This window comes from Borostomias antarcticus (assembly GCF_949987555.1).
Source record: "Borostomias antarcticus genome assembly, chromosome: 3".
Taxonomy (NCBI): Eukaryota; Metazoa; Chordata; class Actinopteri; order Stomiiformes; family Stomiidae; genus Borostomias; species Borostomias antarcticus.
Window position 1 is genome coordinate 4,850,799 of NC_140236.1, and position 18,395 is coordinate 4,869,193.

General features: G+C 44.6%; 1 protein-coding gene across 1 annotated transcript in view; it reads right to left on the bottom strand.

Annotated features, from left to right (window-relative positions):
• rtel1 (regulator of telomere elongation helicase 1) overlaps positions 1-18,395 on the bottom strand; it is a gene marked incomplete at its 5' end in the record, with an annotated part of 28,558 nt that overhangs the window by 705 nt on the left and 9,458 nt on the right. Inside the window, 16 exons of the mRNA XM_084436433.1 lie at positions 31-252; positions 452-559; positions 3,172-3,309; positions 6,462-6,675; positions 11,155-11,256; positions 11,817-11,974; positions 12,304-12,481; positions 13,015-13,138; positions 13,357-13,472; positions 13,680-13,826; positions 14,731-14,808; positions 15,071-15,148; positions 15,382-15,467; positions 15,630-15,670; positions 16,244-16,357; positions 17,794-17,926. Of these exons, the coding sequence (XP_084292559.1) occupies positions 31-252; positions 452-559; positions 3,172-3,309; positions 6,462-6,675; positions 11,155-11,256; positions 11,817-11,974; positions 12,304-12,481; positions 13,015-13,138; positions 13,357-13,472; positions 13,680-13,826; positions 14,731-14,808; positions 15,071-15,148; positions 15,382-15,467; positions 15,630-15,670; positions 16,244-16,357; positions 17,794-17,926 (2,037 nt within the window). The remainder of the gene's footprint in view (positions 1-30; positions 253-451; positions 560-3,171; positions 3,310-6,461; positions 6,676-11,154; positions 11,257-11,816; positions 11,975-12,303; positions 12,482-13,014; positions 13,139-13,356; positions 13,473-13,679; positions 13,827-14,730; positions 14,809-15,070; positions 15,149-15,381; positions 15,468-15,629; positions 15,671-16,243; positions 16,358-17,793; positions 17,927-18,395) is intronic.

An 18,395-nucleotide genomic window follows, 5' to 3' on the forward strand; every position in this document is an offset into this window, starting at 1 on the left:
GCAAATTGCGCAGTTGCTCTCAGAACTTACTAACAAGGAGACTGAAGTCTTCATTTTTCTCAGTTAACATGCTCACTGCTGTGGCAACCAGGTCTTCATAGTTGTCTGTCTTTTTGTAGGCCTGGACGGCTAGGAACAGCTGGTTGGATTTGTCAACTCCAATTGCTTTTTTCACATCCGAGATGAAGCTGGAATATATTTGACTCTTCTGCGAGGACTGGGCTGGTGCTTGGTCTACTCCTTGAGAACCAACTGGGGGAAATATATAACGATATGGTTTATAAATGCACACAACTAGCTTCAGTTCATTTTAAATAGGCATCAATTGATTTATTGCATTTCAATTGTGTTCCAGTAATGTAATCTCAGAAGTACATCTACTGTATTTGGGACAGGAGAAGACAAATTAACAGGAAAAAGCCTTGATCCAGCCAAAAACACTTGTCAGTACCTGTCTGAAAATGTTTTTCCTGGTCTCCAAGATGAGGGCCTCCCTTGTTGAGGTGCAAGTTGGAGCTGGAGACTGAGGACGTGGACCCTGAAGGCTTTTGAGGAATGGCTGTGAAACAAATATGCAAACTCAGGTTATTTTTATTATAGGGCGGTGAGGTCTGATGTTTGTTGGCTTAAAAGTTAGCATTGCCGCCCTTTCATTCTTCCAAAATGCCTATGGGAAAAATGAACAAGATTCGCAAAAAATGCTAAAAATAAGGTGTTCAACAGAGGCTCCTAGAATAGATATATGTTTTGTTCTAAATGTTAAAACACATAATTGAAGATGGGTTTTATGAATTTTGAAGCCTTTAGTTGGTTCTGGGGGTCGATGTTGCCAGTGATATGCTAAACATTAATTTTTGAAACTACTCCCGACTGGCTTTGGTAAGGGTTTGATTTACCCAGGAGAGACAGTGATTGATAAAGAGATGGTTCACCCAATCACCTGCCTGTATTTTTTGTGCAACCCTTTTCCAAACAGTTTCTGAGGAAGAGCTCCCAGATGGTTCTGTGGAACAAACCATCTGGCGCGTCAGGTTAGGGGGTGACATCCTGTTCACAGCAAGCAATGAGCAAGTCTTGACAGTGTCCTCATTCCTGATCCAGATGGTCTGAGGGTAGAAGCTCCTTCCCGAGCCTCTCTGAGTTGGCCTTGTGTACGCAGGACACCTCAGTAGAGAGAAGAGTGTGTTAAGCAGGTGGCTGGGATCCTTCAAGATTCTCCTGGCCTTGGTCCTGCAGTGCCTGGTGTAGATGTCCTGGCGTTGTGGGAGTGTCCCCCTGTGGTACGTTCTGCTGAGTCTACCACTCTCTGCAGGGTCTGACGGTCGAGCGTGGTGCTGCTCCCATACCAGGCAGTGATCAACCTAGCCAGGATGCCCTCAACTGTGTGCATGTATAGAAACGCCTATCTAGGGTGACACTGAATTTCCTCAGACCTCTGAGGTGGAACAGCCTCTGCCATGACTTCCTCACCAGTGTCCATGTTTTATGTCCATAGGTCCTTGATGACACCAAGATACTTGATGTTGTCCACTCTCTTCACTAGGGTCCCATTGATGTTTAGAGGGCTGTAGGTCCGCCCCTGCTTCCTCCCATAGTCCACTCCTCATCGTTACTGGAGATCAGGCCTACCACAGCTGTATCATCAACGAACTTGACGATGGAGTCGGAATCAGAGGTGGCTACGCAGTCGTGTGTACAGGGAGTACAGCAGTGGGGACAAGACACAGCCCTGGGGCGCTCCCGTGTTGAGGGTGAGGGAAGGTGAGGTGTGGCTGCCCACTCTCACCACCTGAGGTCTGCCTGTCAGGAAGTCAAGGTTCCGCCTACACAGGAGGTGTTTATTTCCAGGTCCTTGATTGTAGTGTGTGCTCCATTTCTCAAAATTTTCACTCAAAATTCATATAGAAATTCTGTCAGCGTCACCCATTTTGGTAACACTTTACCTTAAAGGACGGGTTCAGTATTTAGCATTATAAGCCATGTTATGAGGCTATTTACAATCATATACAATGGCCCATATCAACATTTCGACAAACTTTGCACTCTCGAGATATGACGTTGCCGCTAACGTACACAGTGGACCTCTAGGTGCATATAGAAAATCGCAGAAAAAACACTTGATAACTCTTATAAACTCTTGTTTTCAAGGACAGGAAATTCACCGAATGGTTCACTGGTTTCCGTTGATGTTCTGACATAAAAAGCACAGTAAAGTAGGATGTGTATCGCGTTACAAGTAAAGCATTGAATAGACATTACAAAAGGTGGCTTTAGAAGTCAATATATTGTCGTTAACATTTTTGCATGATTAATTAATGGTATTAACGTGTTAAATTGGCACCCCTAGTTATTACACAAGTAGTGTAGAAGAGAGAGAGCCATGTATGGTCATGAATGGTGGTTTCTAGGGGGTGGCTGTGGCTCAGAAGGTAGAATGGGTCGTCCAATGATCTTAGGATCAGTAGTTCGAATACCGGCTCCTCCTTTCCATGTGTTGGAAGTGTCCTTGGGCAAGACACTGAGGGGTTGATTATGATGCTATTTTTAGGGTTTGGTTTGTGTTTCTGGACCACACCTTGCATTTCATTCAGACATGCAGTTCCTTAGTAAGTTCTAGAGAACTGTATGGGTGCATGTGTGAACGGGAGCAGGGTTCTACAGTATACCCCAGGAAATCTGCACAGCCAAGGAGTGTCATTCCTTCGAATCGGCCGGGATGGCTGTGTTGAGACAAGCACCTATGTCAGCCTGGCGAACTGGCGAAACACGAAAGTGTTTCTATGCACTTTTCATTTTACCTGCACCTTATGTGAAGCACTCTATGCATTCGTGCTGAGAGGGGTGCTATACAAATAAACTTTTACTTACTTACTTACTAAACCAGGGACCTTGCGATCCCCAGCTGGCCGCCCTACCTCGGTTAGCCACCGGTTATTCGTTATATTTTATTTAGAGATGGGACCGATCCGATCCAGTATCGGGATTGGACTCCGATCCATACGTGGTTTTCAACTTGTAAGAATACTACCCTACTGATTTTTTCTTCGACATTGTAGGACATCATCTGGGCTTCTGTCATGTCGGCTATGAAAATAAATTATGCCTTCTGCAATAAAAACAGATCTTAATATAAGCCAAATAATTTAGGAAACAGAATGAAGAATAGCATACCACTCTGCTGCATCAGCGCTTCCTTCTCCTCCTTGGAGAGTGAGTGGTCAGGCTTGTATCCGCAGCCCTGCCCAGTCAGCTCCAAACACTTCTCATCAAATCTCTTCTTGTGATGTGGTCGTATGAACTGGTAGAGCCCTGAAACAGAGTATCTAGATTTACTTTTTAATGCACATTTAATGTTCTTTAATGGTAAACAAGTGCACAGCGAACCAACTAGGGGTCGGCCGACAATACTCAAATTGGTGTCGTACACCATGAGCCTTTTCAGGGAATGTTTCGTTTCTATTCGCTCACAGACCTACAGTATGTCATGCCTCCTTGCATGGCAGCTGCCACTATTGGTGTGTGTATGTGTCTGTGAATGGGTGAACGAGAGGCCATTGTAAAGCGCTTTGGATAAAAGCGCTATAGAAATGAAGTCCATTTACCATTTACCATGTAGCGAGAGCTGCTCTGCACGGTCTGTGCACCAACCTCCCCCCCCCACCTCACCTTGTAACATCTAGCCCCCCCACCACGTGCTCCCTAGACCCTGTTCCCTCCACTCTCCTTCAGTCTGTTGCCCCTGAACTCCTTCCCTTCCTAACCCAACTCATCAACGCATCTCTTGTATCAGGATGCTTTCCCTCCACTTTCGAGACTGCCAGAGTCACCCCCCTCCTGAAGAAACCATCTCTCGACCCCTCTGATGTCAAAGCTACAGACCGGTTTCCCTTCTATGCTTTCTATCTAAAACACTTGAACGTGCTATCTTTAACCAACTATCTTCAACCCCCCACCAGTCCGGGTTCAAGGCTGGCCACTCGACAGAGATCGCCCTCCTTGCAGTGACGGAGTCACTACATGCCCGAGAGCGAACTCTCTCTCTTCTGTCCTGATAGTCCTAGACCTGTCAGCAGCATTTGATACGGTAGACCACCAGATCCTCCTCTCCACCCTCGAGGAGAAAGGCGTCGCGGGCTCTGCACGCTCCCTGTTTGCATCCTACCTGACGGGCTGCTCCTACCAGGTGATATGGAGACGTCGATGTCGGAACAGTGTAGTCTGACTACGGGGGTTCCACAAGGGTCTGTCCTAGGTCCTCTCCTGTTTTCCCTCTACACTACATCTCTGGGCTCTGTCATTCGCTCACATGGCTTCTCCTATCACTGCTATGCCGATGACACCGAACTGGTCCTGTCATTTCCCCCTTCTGATACACAAGTGGAGACAGGCATAGCTGGGTGCTTGACTGACATCTCGGAGTGGATGACAACACATCACCTCAAGCTCAATCTGGACAAGACTGAGCTGCTGTTCCTCCCGGGGAAGGGCTGCCCACACCGGGACCTGGCCATCACCATTGAAGACACAGTGGTGACGCCGACTCGGCCTGCAAGGACTCTGGGTGTGACCCTGGAAGACCAACTATCTCTCTCCGTGCATATCACATCCGTCACACGCTCCTGCAGATTCATGCTCTACAACATCAGGAGGATTCGGCCTTTCCTCACTGATGAAACGGCGCAGGTGCTCATCAAGGCCCTGGGTGCCTTCCTTGCTGGGGCCCCAGCCTCAGCTATTAACACCCTGGAACTTGTCCAGAAATCTGCTGCTCGCCTGGTGTTCAACTACCCCAAGTTGTCCCACACAACTTCCCTTCTCCGTTCTCTACACTGGCTCCCGGTAGCGGCTCGCATCCAGTTTAAAACTCTGGCACTAGCCTACAGGGCAATGAAAGGAACAGCCCCCTCCTACCTCCAGGCCATGGTCAGACCCTACACCCCCTCCCGACCGCTACACTCTGCTACCTCGGGGCGACTGGTTGCCCCGTCACTGCGAGGCCCCTGCACTCGATCGACACGGACATGGCTCTTCTCTGTCCTGGCCCCGCAGTGGTGGAATGAACTGCCCACTGACGTCAGGACAGCAGAGTCGCAGGCTCAAAACTCATCTCTTCAAGAAGTACTACAACAATCCACCCTATTAAGCACCTATTGTATTTTAGATTGCTATTCTTGCTCTTTGCCTTCAGCACTAGATTATTCTCGTTTTAGAAAGGAGATGCACTTGTGAGTTCTGTACATTGGCTTTTCCTACATTAAATGCGATTATTATTAGTCGCTTTGGATAAAAGCGTCTGCTAAATGACTGTAATTTAATGTAAATGTCCTTTCACTAATGTATGTGTTTAGGAACATATTCAGTGAATATTTATCAGACTGCATCTGTTCAGCAATCATCCACTATCTGTCATTCTATACAGTTGCACTAGATCACAGTTAGGCTACAATTTAATACAGTATTGTACTGAAGAAATGTACATTAAATAAAGTGCAGTTGCACGCAAGTGCAAGAGGAGCTAGTTAAAAGCTAAAGTGAAGAGATACGTTTTTAGCTTTCTTTTAAGGCTATTTAGCGAGCTGGCTTCCCTGATATCTATACTGTAGGTATTGTGTTCCATATTGGGCCATAACTGACAAAGGCTGCACTCCCGATCTTCCTCTGACTGTTGCTGGAAACTTCTAGTAAACCAGCAGTGGATGATTGCAGTGTTCTTGAAGGCACGTAGTTGACTAGAGAGTTAACCATGTAGCTTGATCCTCGCCCATTAAGGGCTTTGTATAGAAGGAGGGGGACCTTAAAATCAACTCTAAATGTTACTGGAAGCCAATGCAGAGCAGCTAAGACTGGACTAATGTGCTCTCTCCTCTTGGTTTTGGTTAGGTAAAATTAATCTATCACATCTACTGGTATCAATTGAAAACAACTTTTATGTTTTTTTGGCGTAACCTTCAAATTTGCTTTACAGCGCAATCAGTTTGATAGAGCAAGGCAAATATAACACAACACCAATTTTACTGACAGCTAGTTCAACAAGACGACCACCACTTTCATTCAACAACTGTACTGTCCATGATGACGACATGCATCAGGGGTCAGGGGTAGGGGAACAGGGTTCACTGTGTTCTTGTTTCAATGAGATTCAGCTTCCTGAGACCAACTTCCTGTGTTAGTCATGATGATAAAAGTATTGTCATTTGACACGTGATCATAAAATAGCCCGACTTTTCTGTGGGTAGCCTTATTACTACATCCCAAACCTGCCCCCCTCTCTGTCACACTGGAGTGGCTCATCAATGGACAAATGATACAGTGATGATGGTCTTAGTGTTTAGCTATGTGAGAGTCATGTCCTCTCACATGCTATGTGACATGAGTACCACTAAACACACACACACACACACACACACACACACACACACACAGACACAGACACAGACACACAAACACACACACACACACACCTCGGAGAAGACTGTGTGTATTGCTGTCTGCAGTAAAGAGATCAGCTGCCTCTGTCAGCAGATCGTCCAGGCTGTCAGTCTTCTTGTACATCTTCAGGGCTTGCATGATGCGCTGGAAATTCACTTGACTCAGCGACCTCTTCATGTCATCGAGGAATGACTTTGCTTTTCCAGCTTTTGTCTCCTCTGACACATCAGTGACCAGGCTGGTTTTCTTGAGGGGTTGAAAGAGAGAATTGGTAGAATGAAAAGCCAGCATTACTGTGGTAATTTAACAAAAATATTCCACCCTCACAAGGTTCAGAATCGATTATCACGATTCAATTCGATTCGATATCGATTCGGTTAGTGTTACGAAAACCTGTTTTTTGTTGTTGTTGCTGTAACCTTAATTACATGACTGCCAAGTTATGCAACACATCAATACTAGGGCTTAATTAATTAACTATTCATTCCTTCATTTATGAATTCATTCATTAAATAAAAGATCGATTTTGGAATCCATGAATCGATTCTGAATCATTTGATGATTGACGGAGTCGAGCTACAGTACCTATTTTATAGCTAATTTAATGTCAGCAAGCAATGCATGGAACCTATATTAGACATGGTTGGTAGGAATTCAGTGATGTTATTGTGGACTTCTCAGCTCGAAAAGCAAGAAATAAGAGCTGAAAGTTCTTTTTAATCAAATACTGTATCTCACCAACTGCTTTGAATGTGAATGTCTAATGCTGAGGTGACATGTTTAGGTCCGTTTGGTCGACCAATTGGATTTACATATCCCAAAGACAAAATTCTGATTTGAGTAATATGATGCGGTGGTGTTATTTTGAGTATGTAGCAGTGTATATCGTTGGTGCGTGTTGTGTGTGATGAAGGTAGGCTTACTTGTTAGAAATAGCACTATGTGCTTAATGTAACCGACAATTTTATTTGAAGGAAAATCAGCCTATACAGTATACAGACAGACTGTTCTGCCTTTGTCTGGATAAAATAAAAGCGAAGCACTGCGACAGGTGTATAGGCGCTATACTAACGTGGGTGAGTGTGTGTGTGTGTGTGGGGGGGGGGGGGGGGTCTTAAACTTGGTCAAAGCCCCAGGGTCCACATTGTCATAATCCGGCCCTGGACTCCAGCGCTGTAGTGGTCCTGAATTTCAAGCCATAGAGAGCTCTCTCACCACAGTGTCACTGCATGTTCATCTCAAAGGTGACCAGTCATTCTTAAACTTGAAGTGCAATGACACGGCATATTTGGGTATACCTGACTAATCTAAATAAAACGGAAGGGATTTCAGGAATGGTTAGAGTTATAATAAGTAACAGCACGGACTGGTATTGTTCGGTGGAATGTGATTTGGCGGGAATTTCAGTATCGTTACAAAACACAGTACTTCTGGAAAGTAGTTATGGGTGTTCCCCTTTTGTCTAACCTGCGGCTATTTTTATTGTAAGCTCGACGTCGCTGTAAATGAGGGAACTCTTTCGAGTGAAAATAAAGGTTTGAAACGAAGTGCAGGGTGAGAAATGACGAGGCAAAAGCACGAGGACTTCATAAGCTATGAATCAGAGGCTGAGTAAATGTTCCAGTGAATGAGGAAACGAAAACCACTTTTGACATTTAATGCATATCTTCACTACTAGGCTCTGCCCAGGAAGTAAATATTGAAGTGTTTCTTGGCTATAATGATCACAACTTCTTGTTGTGTTCCTGTTTAACAGGGTTTAATTACGTGAATGGAACAATGATGTCTGCTGATATGCGATTCCTTTCTTCCCCAAGTAGCATGCAAAGTCAGCTTGGAATTGTTGGCTGTTATCTGTCACTAGAACTTAAGGCCGGTCCCATCGTGTGAACAGCACTTTTTTGTACATCACCCCAGAGCTTTCCAGACCACATTTTTCATCAAAAAACTATTTTCTGATTATCCTTGAATGATGTCAGATCATCTGCAATAGATAGTGATGCTGCCATGGGCAGAGTGGATAGGTGTGGAGTCTGGGTAGTCAAGCTAACCTTAGCTGGACAGTGAAATGACGAAGATGGGGTTAATCCATGAGTACACTCCCTCCCGCTCCTTGCGCTCATCCTCTTCCGGTCTCCTATCCACCCTCACCTCACGCCTCAGCACCATGGGTGCAAGGGCCTTCAGCTGCACCGACCCCAGGCTCTGGAACTCCCTCCCCCCCCTCCTGCACCAGTTTGACCCAATGGACTCACTTGCCTCATTCAAATCCCACCTCAAAACCCACCTCTTCACTGTAACTGCATCCCACTTATGTCTCTTCCCAACGGTCTGTCCTACACTCCCCCTCCTAATTTTCCATCTCCCCATGCGTTCACTGTCCTTCACTGTACTGTCCTTACGTATTTAACTTGTCCTGTCAATTCTTCTAATGTCCCGTCAATTATTTTACTGTATATATTATATGTATATTTACTGTATTTTATATCTATTTTATGTATTATTGCTGTATTCTTCTCTGCCCATGTACAATGTCCTTGGGTGTCTTGAAAGTTGTCTCTTAAATAAAATCTATTATTATTATTAATGTTCACCTCAGGTTTACTGTAGCTAGTAGGAGAGAAACTAGAGTGTTGTAGCATCCTGATGAGCGCAGAGCTTGGTGGTGGTAATGTCAGTTACATGTGCACAAGTGTTGGCTTACGTGTAGCAAAATGATTACTTTGGCTTCAGAATTCAAAAGATACAGTGGTAGCTAGTCGTAAGAGGAACTTACGTAAGGCAGAATGTACATAAATCCTAAGTTAACTACATACCTCAATCATGTAAAATCCCATTAGTTTTTCCCTTAGAGAAAGAAAGCTTAGAACCAGAATCCTTATTTGGGCACAGTTTGCACCACAATGCGACATCAGACTTAAGGGCTCTAACTAAAGTCAATAACTATGTAGTCACGTCAGGCCCTATAGCCAGACACCAGATACTTGGCCTTATAGGGCAATTTCACTCACAACTTAAGTCACTCTGACTCAGGGAAGCGAAGGGGTATTAGTCTTTTGTGCTGCGTCCTCTCTCCAAATGCTTAGATCTGGCTGCTTGTGTATCTTCGCATCTTATAGAGGAAAATACACTGTTCACCCCCATAGGTTATACGTTGTATCTATTCCAATGGAGTTCATACACTCTCTGATCTATTTGGGGATGAGGGTTTCCGATCATTCCAAGACATTGAGACACTTTAGTTTACCGGGTACCTCCTTTTTTCAGCGATGCGCACTTAACGGGGTACCCTAGAATAGCTCACTAGGCACACATCCATTTCACATTGCATTCACTAGATCCAGGGGTCAGGCCTCAACACTTTTACTCCATTCTGCTCAAGGCTTCTTTAAAGCCTCCACACATTGACAGTGTGTGGGAAGTGAATATACCACTTAATAACAACAGTTTTGATAATTAATCTGGCAAAACATGTCGCTATCCTCCAGAAGGCCTGAATATCAACCACCAGGTCATCCAATTCAATTTTACAAATAGGACGTACTTTACTCCATATTTGTTACATAAAATAAAACCCATACCCTCACCTAACTGTACACTAAAATTCAGTTGGCACATTCTTCCATAAGGTTTGGGAGAGAGTTCCCTGGAGTGGCTGATTTCTGGAGAACGGTGTGTGATATATTGTCCCTCATCCTGTCCAAACAGATTCTACACTCACCAGCAGTTTTATTACTCTATGGGTAATAAGTCAATAGATCAATCTTGGATTTAACTACTCGTGTAAACAAAGACACTGGCTTGCCCCAACATACCCTGGTAGGGAGGAAGGCTGTGATGGGAACGGTGGGTTGGAGGTATTTCGGGGGAGGGATATTTTGGGGAGTGGGGTGGGGAGTTGCTGGGGTAGGGTGAGATAGGGTGGGGAGAAAAAAAGGGGAGCGATGGAAGGTTTGAAGGAAATGTTTTCTTATTTTTGTCATAGATAATTGTTATCCTCAGGCGTGTCCCAGTTTCACTCTACCTCCCTCAACCTTTCACATTCAAAACGCCTAGCTGTGCTAACCTCATTTATAACAGGATGACAGCTCCAGGAGGTCGACACACCCCAGACTTTCTCACGTTCTGTTGTCCCTACCTGAAACCTATTCAAGATTTACCGCCCTTTCTAAGATCACGTGTCTGAACTCTTGACCATTGTTGATGACGTCTGCCATTTATTATGACGTGTACAGATGGGTTAGCCAATCACATCTCTGGAAGCGTCATACCTGTGTATTTCTTGAATATAAGACCACGCAACACCTTTCACTTCTGTCAGATGAACCACTCACGTGCGTTACGTGAATTTTTAGTATTAACGCGCCTCCCATTTGATCCAATGCATTGTAGTTGTTGTTGTTGCTTGGCAACCCTTTTGTTAGGGGAACTATTTTGCGTGGCGGAATTGAGGGAATGATGCTTCGTTTTGAATAAATGTTAATATTTTACATTGCTGTGTGTTTATTTTACACTAATAGCTGTAGTAACCGTTGTATAAAAGCAAAAAACCACTCGAGGCCGTGTGTTATAGTGATTTTATAACAGCTAGGGGGGTTTTAGGCACTCCGCTTCGCGTCGTGCCTAACAACGCCCCCTAGCTGTTATAAAATCACTATAACACACGGCCTCGAGTGGTTTATTGCTTAAATAAAGTACACATTTCAAATAATACTGAATACATACCCGTGGATACCCTTGGACCACTTTGATTTTGCGTTTGCCACCACGCAGCTCGTCATCAACTCGTTTGTCATATTGAAGAGACAGTGTGGACAAGCGGTTGGCCTGGAGAGAGTCAGATCACACAATATTGTTGTCATCATTATTTCTTTCACCATGACTACTCAATAACACAAGCTCACCAAACAGTGTAATTACACATTCATTATGTTTGTCATTTCCCTTCCCAGAATGCAGTGGAATGGAAAAGCCCTGCCTGACTTGGCCTGTGTTTCGGTGACGCGTGTCGCTTTGCGGTAGCCTACTAATCCAATCAATATTTTGAAGATCAATTATAATTTTTTTCCCCAAAGCCAACGACTAGTCGAAGTTCAAGTATTTATTTGAGCAGCCCCATTAGCTAATTAGTCTACAGTCCAGACAGATGAATGTTGAAAGATGAATGTTGAAATGTTTGAAATGTCTGCTCAATGGCAAAGCATCATGATGAGACAAACTCTAGGTAGCATCAATTAAACAGGTGAATTATTGACTTCTTGACTGACACACACGAACAGATGAACAGAGAAACTGCTAACGAGAAGCATTCTTTCAAAGATGATGTGTGAAAGAAGCATGTAAACGGCCAGTCAACCAGAACAGGGCGTTATTGCGCCAAAGCGTACCTTCTCCTCTCCCACCAGGGCCTCCTCGTCATCTCTGTTACGGAGGTCACTGTGCTCCAGGGCGTCCAGCAGGCTGGCCGGCCTCCTTGTGCCAGCTTCCATCTCCGTCTCATACTCGATACACAGCCTGGCCATGCCATCGCCTCCACTGGGGTCATCTGGGACAGGGCCAGAGATGCAAGGGGGGAGGGGCAACCGGAATTATTCATTCATCACTTTCACCTTACCTGGGACCTAAGGTGCCCTGCTAACAAGTTCAGTTCTTACAGGAAACAGGCAATAATGTCATGTTCAAGTTTGTACAGGAAACTCCATTGCTTTGCTTAATGTCAAGTTCTTACAGGAAACTGGTATTGCTTTGCTTGCTTGATTGACACCGACTTGATCAGGGGGATAACACAATCAGTAACTACCTGGTTGAGCAACTCCAAACACGCAAACATGAAAAACAGGTGTAGCTACATATGTCATCCCAGGTGGTACTCACTTAGTCGTCGCCTTTTGAGACTGGGCACGTGCAAATCGTGTGCTTTGGCCTTCTGGGTACTGGAGTTCTGGGTGGTGCTCTGTGAGGAGTTGCCGGGTCTGGAGCTGGAGCACTCGGCCTCTGCAGAGTCCACCTTCCCACAGCTCCCCACCTTGGCCTTCTTCTCTGAAGGAGGCCTCTGTTACATTTAATAACCCCCAAGCAAAGATCAGGCTTCGGCCAAAATGTGTCATTCAACTCAACTCAAATGGGTGTGTAAATGTCAGATTAGTCAGTTGTCATCAATTCAAAGCTTGCAAATAAATGTGATAGACCACCACGTGAACTTATATGTAGCTAGTGCCTAGCTAGCTAGTAGTAGCGGGCTAGCAATCTAACACAACAAACCAGCTGGCGGGTCAGGTTAAGTCTGAGGGGGTCAGACGTGGAATTCGAAATTGATTCAGAGTTAGAGACAGGGTGACAAAGTGATCCTAGCAACCAGCAAAAGGCCATGAAATGAGCAAATATTCTCGCAATAAAACCAAAATAAAACCGATCCGCTCTTCCGCTCTTCAAGGAAAACCAATGGGAAGCAAAGAACAATCTTCTCCTTGGCACAAATTTCAGGTTTCAAAACCCAGCATCCCTCCAGCCCTGGTATTTCAGCACTACCAGCTCCTTTCCTATTGAAGTATAATTGGTCTTAATGCTTGTGTCGTAATAGCGTACCAGTTTTTGCGCCACTCTGAAGAACTGGGCTACATCACGGACCACGTTCCCAAAGTTGTCGTACGTGCGCACGTGGGGCCTCAACCATGAGGGGAGTTGGGAGCGAGCATCTGTGCTTTTAAACCTGGGGGAGAGAGAATAATGAATTACGTACTAATCTCAGTTTAAACGCCTACGTTGACGTGAAGGGTGTGAATCATAGCCCAATTCAATTCAATGATTTTCAAATAAGACACGTCACAACTGATCATCTAGATTGGAGAAGGTGACTGCAGGACCAAAACTATCCAGCTCTTACAGGACAAATGTATTCATGGAAGGGGTAAATTTACGGGGGCTGACCTGTGGTCACACAGGAAGATGGCCCCGTAGTCCTCTCTGTGACGGATCACTCTACCTATGGCCTGGTTCACTGCTCTGGAGGCCTGTTGTCTGTACCACTCCTGCCCAGACAAGTGCTGCGCAATTAACATGCACACACACACGCGCACACACACACGCACACACACGCACGTGGAGAGTGGCACGTTCAAACTGTTACTTGCAAATGGATATTACCAATTTACACTGTTACTTTTGTGGATATGTTAGCATGAAAGCTCATCTCTAAAGAGTGTTGAGATGAACTGAATGAAGGTGTGGGGGGGGGGGGGGTGCCAGCTCACCTTCACCCCAGGGACCCTCTTCCTGCACATCTCGTCCAGGAACTGCATCTTCAGGATCACCCGCGGGTCCATCATCGGAGGGAAGGGGAGACCTGTGATGATGACCCCTCTGCCGTACGTATCGGCAAAATCCAGCCCCTCACTCGCCTGCCAAATACGGAAACAGATGAAGTGTGTGAATTTGTTTAAAAGGTGTTTGCCTTGTGTGGGAAAACTGTACGTTGAAAAGTGCCATGCCGAGATCTTTTGCAGGGCGTTAGGGCGCCATCCTCCTTAGGGCGCCGCCTCACGAAGGCGTGTCTTCTGTAGGGCGCGCTGTCGTGAGCTGTCGGTGTTTACACTCGAAGAAATCGCCTGTTTGTGTGGTGAGGGAAGCTCCCCCCTGCTTAGATTGACAGTCATTCTGCCACAATGCGCTTGTGAAGCATTGGATTAGCAGTCTACAGTAGGGCATGATCTTCATCAGCGCATAACTACAATTCAATGGGCTGAATCCAACAGATCCACCAGAGTGACCTGAATCCACCGGAGGGACGGTCAATTTGATTATTTCGCGAGTGAAAACACCTATTTATTACGAAACTTCTGGTTTATTTCACAGGCGCATTGTGGCAGAGTGACTGTCAATCTACGCAGAAAGGGGATTCCCTCACCACGCAAACAGGTGATTTCTTCGCGAGGGAAAACACAGACAGCTCATGACAGTGCGCCCTATAGATAGAGGACACGCCCTCGTGAGGCAGCGCCCTACTATTTGTTTTTCACTTACCAGCCAGCTGGTTGGCAAGCCAAAAAGCTAGTTTTAACCCCTGATTGCGCTCTAGCGATTGGGAATCATAAAGTCCATAGTGTAGGACAGAAAATGTTAAGTGCATCAATGCTTGTATAATATAATATGTGCCTATTCTACTGAGCAGTGACCTTTTGGAGAAGTAAATTACAGTTCCTCGGAAAAGACTTTCTCCCGAGTGAGTGCAATAAAACCATCAGGCCAGAGGAAGTACTGTAGGATGACCCAACAGACTGAGCTGGACAAACAAATGTGCCTTACCTTTCCCCGGCAGACGGCAAAGAAGCTGCCCCCCTTTGATTTCGGGTCGTTGACTTTGTCGTAATAGCCATCAATCACCTAGATATGGAACATGGACATGGGTTGGGGCTTGCCTCTACTGTCATCTGATAACATTGTGCACTGATGCTAAGGATGCTTTTTCGTACTAAATGGACTGGGCGAGGCAATTCAGGTGCTGGATTTGGACCAAGTGTTTCCCGGAAAGCCAAAATGGTTTGTTTGCGCATGCTGTTATCTAGGGTTTCTGCAATAAAATGATGGGAAATAATAGACATCAAACAAAAACGCTGCTCACGCAAGACACCCACACAATACTGACCTCTGTGAAGGTCCCTTTTCCCCTGGGCTCCACAAACATAGGCTTCATGTTCTCTATGCGGTCTGCGTGTCCGTTGGCCTAGAAATTGAAAAGGGAACCTTGTTAGCGAAGGCCACAGACAGGGCTCTCCTTTACAGCTCAGCTCTGCCTCAAAGCTACGAGGGGGACAGAAATATAAAGGTTCATTTTAATTTAGGAGTTGAACACCAGATCCTGATAGGAAAATCACTGTCAATAGATATCCATGCATGGCATTTCAAATCAATTCCACTGATAAGGTTGAAATGGAGGTGAGCTGGACCTGAACTCACCCTCCAGAACTCCAGGGTCTTGTCCATCACAGGGTAGGATGGGAAGAAGACTAGCAGACCATGAGGGACCACACGGGCCAGATTCACTAGAGAGGAGGAGGGAGAGATGGACTAGTGAGAAGCAGGACTCATTATATGGTTTGGAATAGTGTTGAACACATTTGACTGCATCACAGGAGCATTGAGACAAACCAGAAGCAAAATATCATCTATTCTGATGTGACCTGGCTTAAACATGCTGCTCTTACCAACCGTGTTCCCTAGAGATGCCATGTTTTCAGGGACAAACCTTTAAAACACAGACAAACGTGTTACCGAGTTGTTTCCATAATTTCCTTTAGAGGTGCATTTAGTCACGTATTCAACAAACAAACCTTTTAACAAAAAATCCCTAAGAGCCTTTCAGATAGGGTAAGGGAAATACGTTACTACAACAAAGAAGTTGTGATGTTGTCATTTTACAGTTATAATATATGTTTTGGGTGTTGCTCGTTCAGCAGGTATGCAGCAGTCTGTGATAAGCTCTAAGGCTTTTCTTCCAAACATTTCTTTTACAATTCTACCACAGGTCTTAACCTGTTGTGTGACATACCGACTGCATTTAATGGGTTTCAAAAGCAGACACACAGGTAAGCACATTTCTTCTGAATGATGGGGTAGCCCCGTGGTAAGAGCTGGCTGAAAGGTTGCTGGATCAAGACTGGGCCAGTTCACTTGACAATCATTTCCTATCGTTGAACAAGGCACTTTGGATAAAAGCGTCTGCTAAATTACCAAATTGTAAATTCTAAAAAGTCATTGAGAGGTCATTAGTGAATAAGTGGCGGAGGTGCGTCATTGGTGTGCAGGCGGTCATTCCCACCTCCTATCATAAGATGAGCTCAGCTGCACACTGTCTGGGCCTCGATCGATGATGCTGACAAATATTTGGTCATGCTGAATCACATGAGGGTTTTCCAGGCACACCTCGAAGGGTCTGTGAGAGAGAGAGAGCAGCTGGATTCATGGGAAGGAATGAGGTCAAACCACAGTGTGATAGTGAAAACAAACAATCCTGTATCGATATAATGGTCACGGCAAGTTGTTCTTTTGTCTTTCCCTTCCCAAATAGGTTGTGAATTCTCGGCTAGCGTCTGTGCAAAGATTTAGAGGTTTTTAAACCAGTGCACACTGGTTTAAAATGCCATTTATAAAGTCCCAAACACACTTGAAGAGTCAATTGACGTGCTTCATTTGACGCTCCTATGGCACACTGCAGGCAGGGCAGTTTGATAGGGAGCTGATTAAATTTAGATTGATTTGTCCCCATTTGGCGCTCCAAAATGTAAACAAGTTCGGAGTAGAAGCGTCAAGGCAGTTTGACTCGCCTCAAAACCGCCTTGCGGTTGAATGCTTCTGCCAACAAGTCAAGTTGCAGTTTACATCCATGTCTGTCCATGGATGTAGTAAAGATTTTGAGGGTCATTTTACAGAAACCAAACATTGAACATGATGAATACATTTTGCTTAATCATTGCAAGAACAGTCTTTATTTATTGAACATTTATAATCTATGTGACTATTAAATCATTTTCTCATCTACAATAGTAAGCAAAACATTGCTATCACGCTGAAGTTGACCTTTGAACTTCTATATATCTGGATATAAAATGTTATCACTTAATCGTTTTATCCCATTAGACATTTGTGTGAAACCTTGTCATAATTAGTGTAGGAATTTTTGAGTTATGACCAAAAATGTCTTATGTGAGATCACAGTGACCTTGACCTTTGACCACCAAAATCAAATAAGTTCATCCTCGAGTCCAAGTGGACATTTACGCCAAATGTAAAGAAATTCCCTCAAGGCGTCAATGAGATATCACGTTCACAAGCATGGGAAGAAGGGACGGGAATTGGCAGGGACCTCCCGATTCGATTTTATCCCGATACTTAGGTGCCGATTCGATTTATTTTGCGATTTTTGTGGCAATCACAATAATAATATTGCGATTCGATATGACAATTTATTGCGATTTTTTTTACCTGCCGAGTTATGAAAGCCGCATTTCTTCCAGATGTGCGATTTGAATTGTGGAGGTGCAGCATGAATCTTCTCATTGTCGTCCGACATGTTTGCTGCTTCTTCTGACTAGTGTCACGATACCAAAATTATGAATTGATTTTGGGGCAGCATGGCGATTTAAAAATCGTCACACACAAAAATCACGATTTGTAACAGAATCGATTTTTTTCTCCCATCCCTAATGGGAAGGATGTCCCCGGGCTGTAATTACATGAGGTCATTTTGTTACTGAGGTGTGTAGCTGTCATAGTCTCTGAGGATGACTTATTATTAGTAATAAATAGTCATGAATGACACGACAGCTGAGTAACAACGTCAAAGGAACACACACACACACACACACTTACATCTGCATTTCGGACGTGAAAGACGAGAGGGGCGAGAGGGTTCCACTGGTGAGGATGATGCAACGGACACCCTGTTCCTTCAGTTCCTGCATACTGAACCCAGGGGAGAAGCACCAGTAACTCAGAATATTTCCTGGAACAGACAGACAGACGGACAGGGTAATATAAACCTACAGGATATCCCCCATGAACTGAAACCAAATCACACCGTCATTCTCAGAGGCAAAGTGCCTACAGTATCTGGGTCACAGCAAGTGCAAACATGCTCAGAGTATTAGACTATAAAACAACATACCTGACAGTCATGGTAACACAATAATAATACATAATAATGAATACATTTAAAAGGTTCAGCGTGGGAATATTACAACTCAATGACTGGAAATTATTATGTGGCTTCAGCACAAATTATTCCACCAGTGACACATGATTTGATCTCCTAAAACTATGCCAACGGTCTGTCTTCTTCCTGTTTACATAGTAGCTGTTGCTAGGGACGCTGGGTAGAGAATCTAGTGTAGGTGAATTACAGAATATAGCGCAGGAGAGATTCAAAAGAAAGTAATATCAAATAAAAACTACTGAAATGTATTTGAAACTAA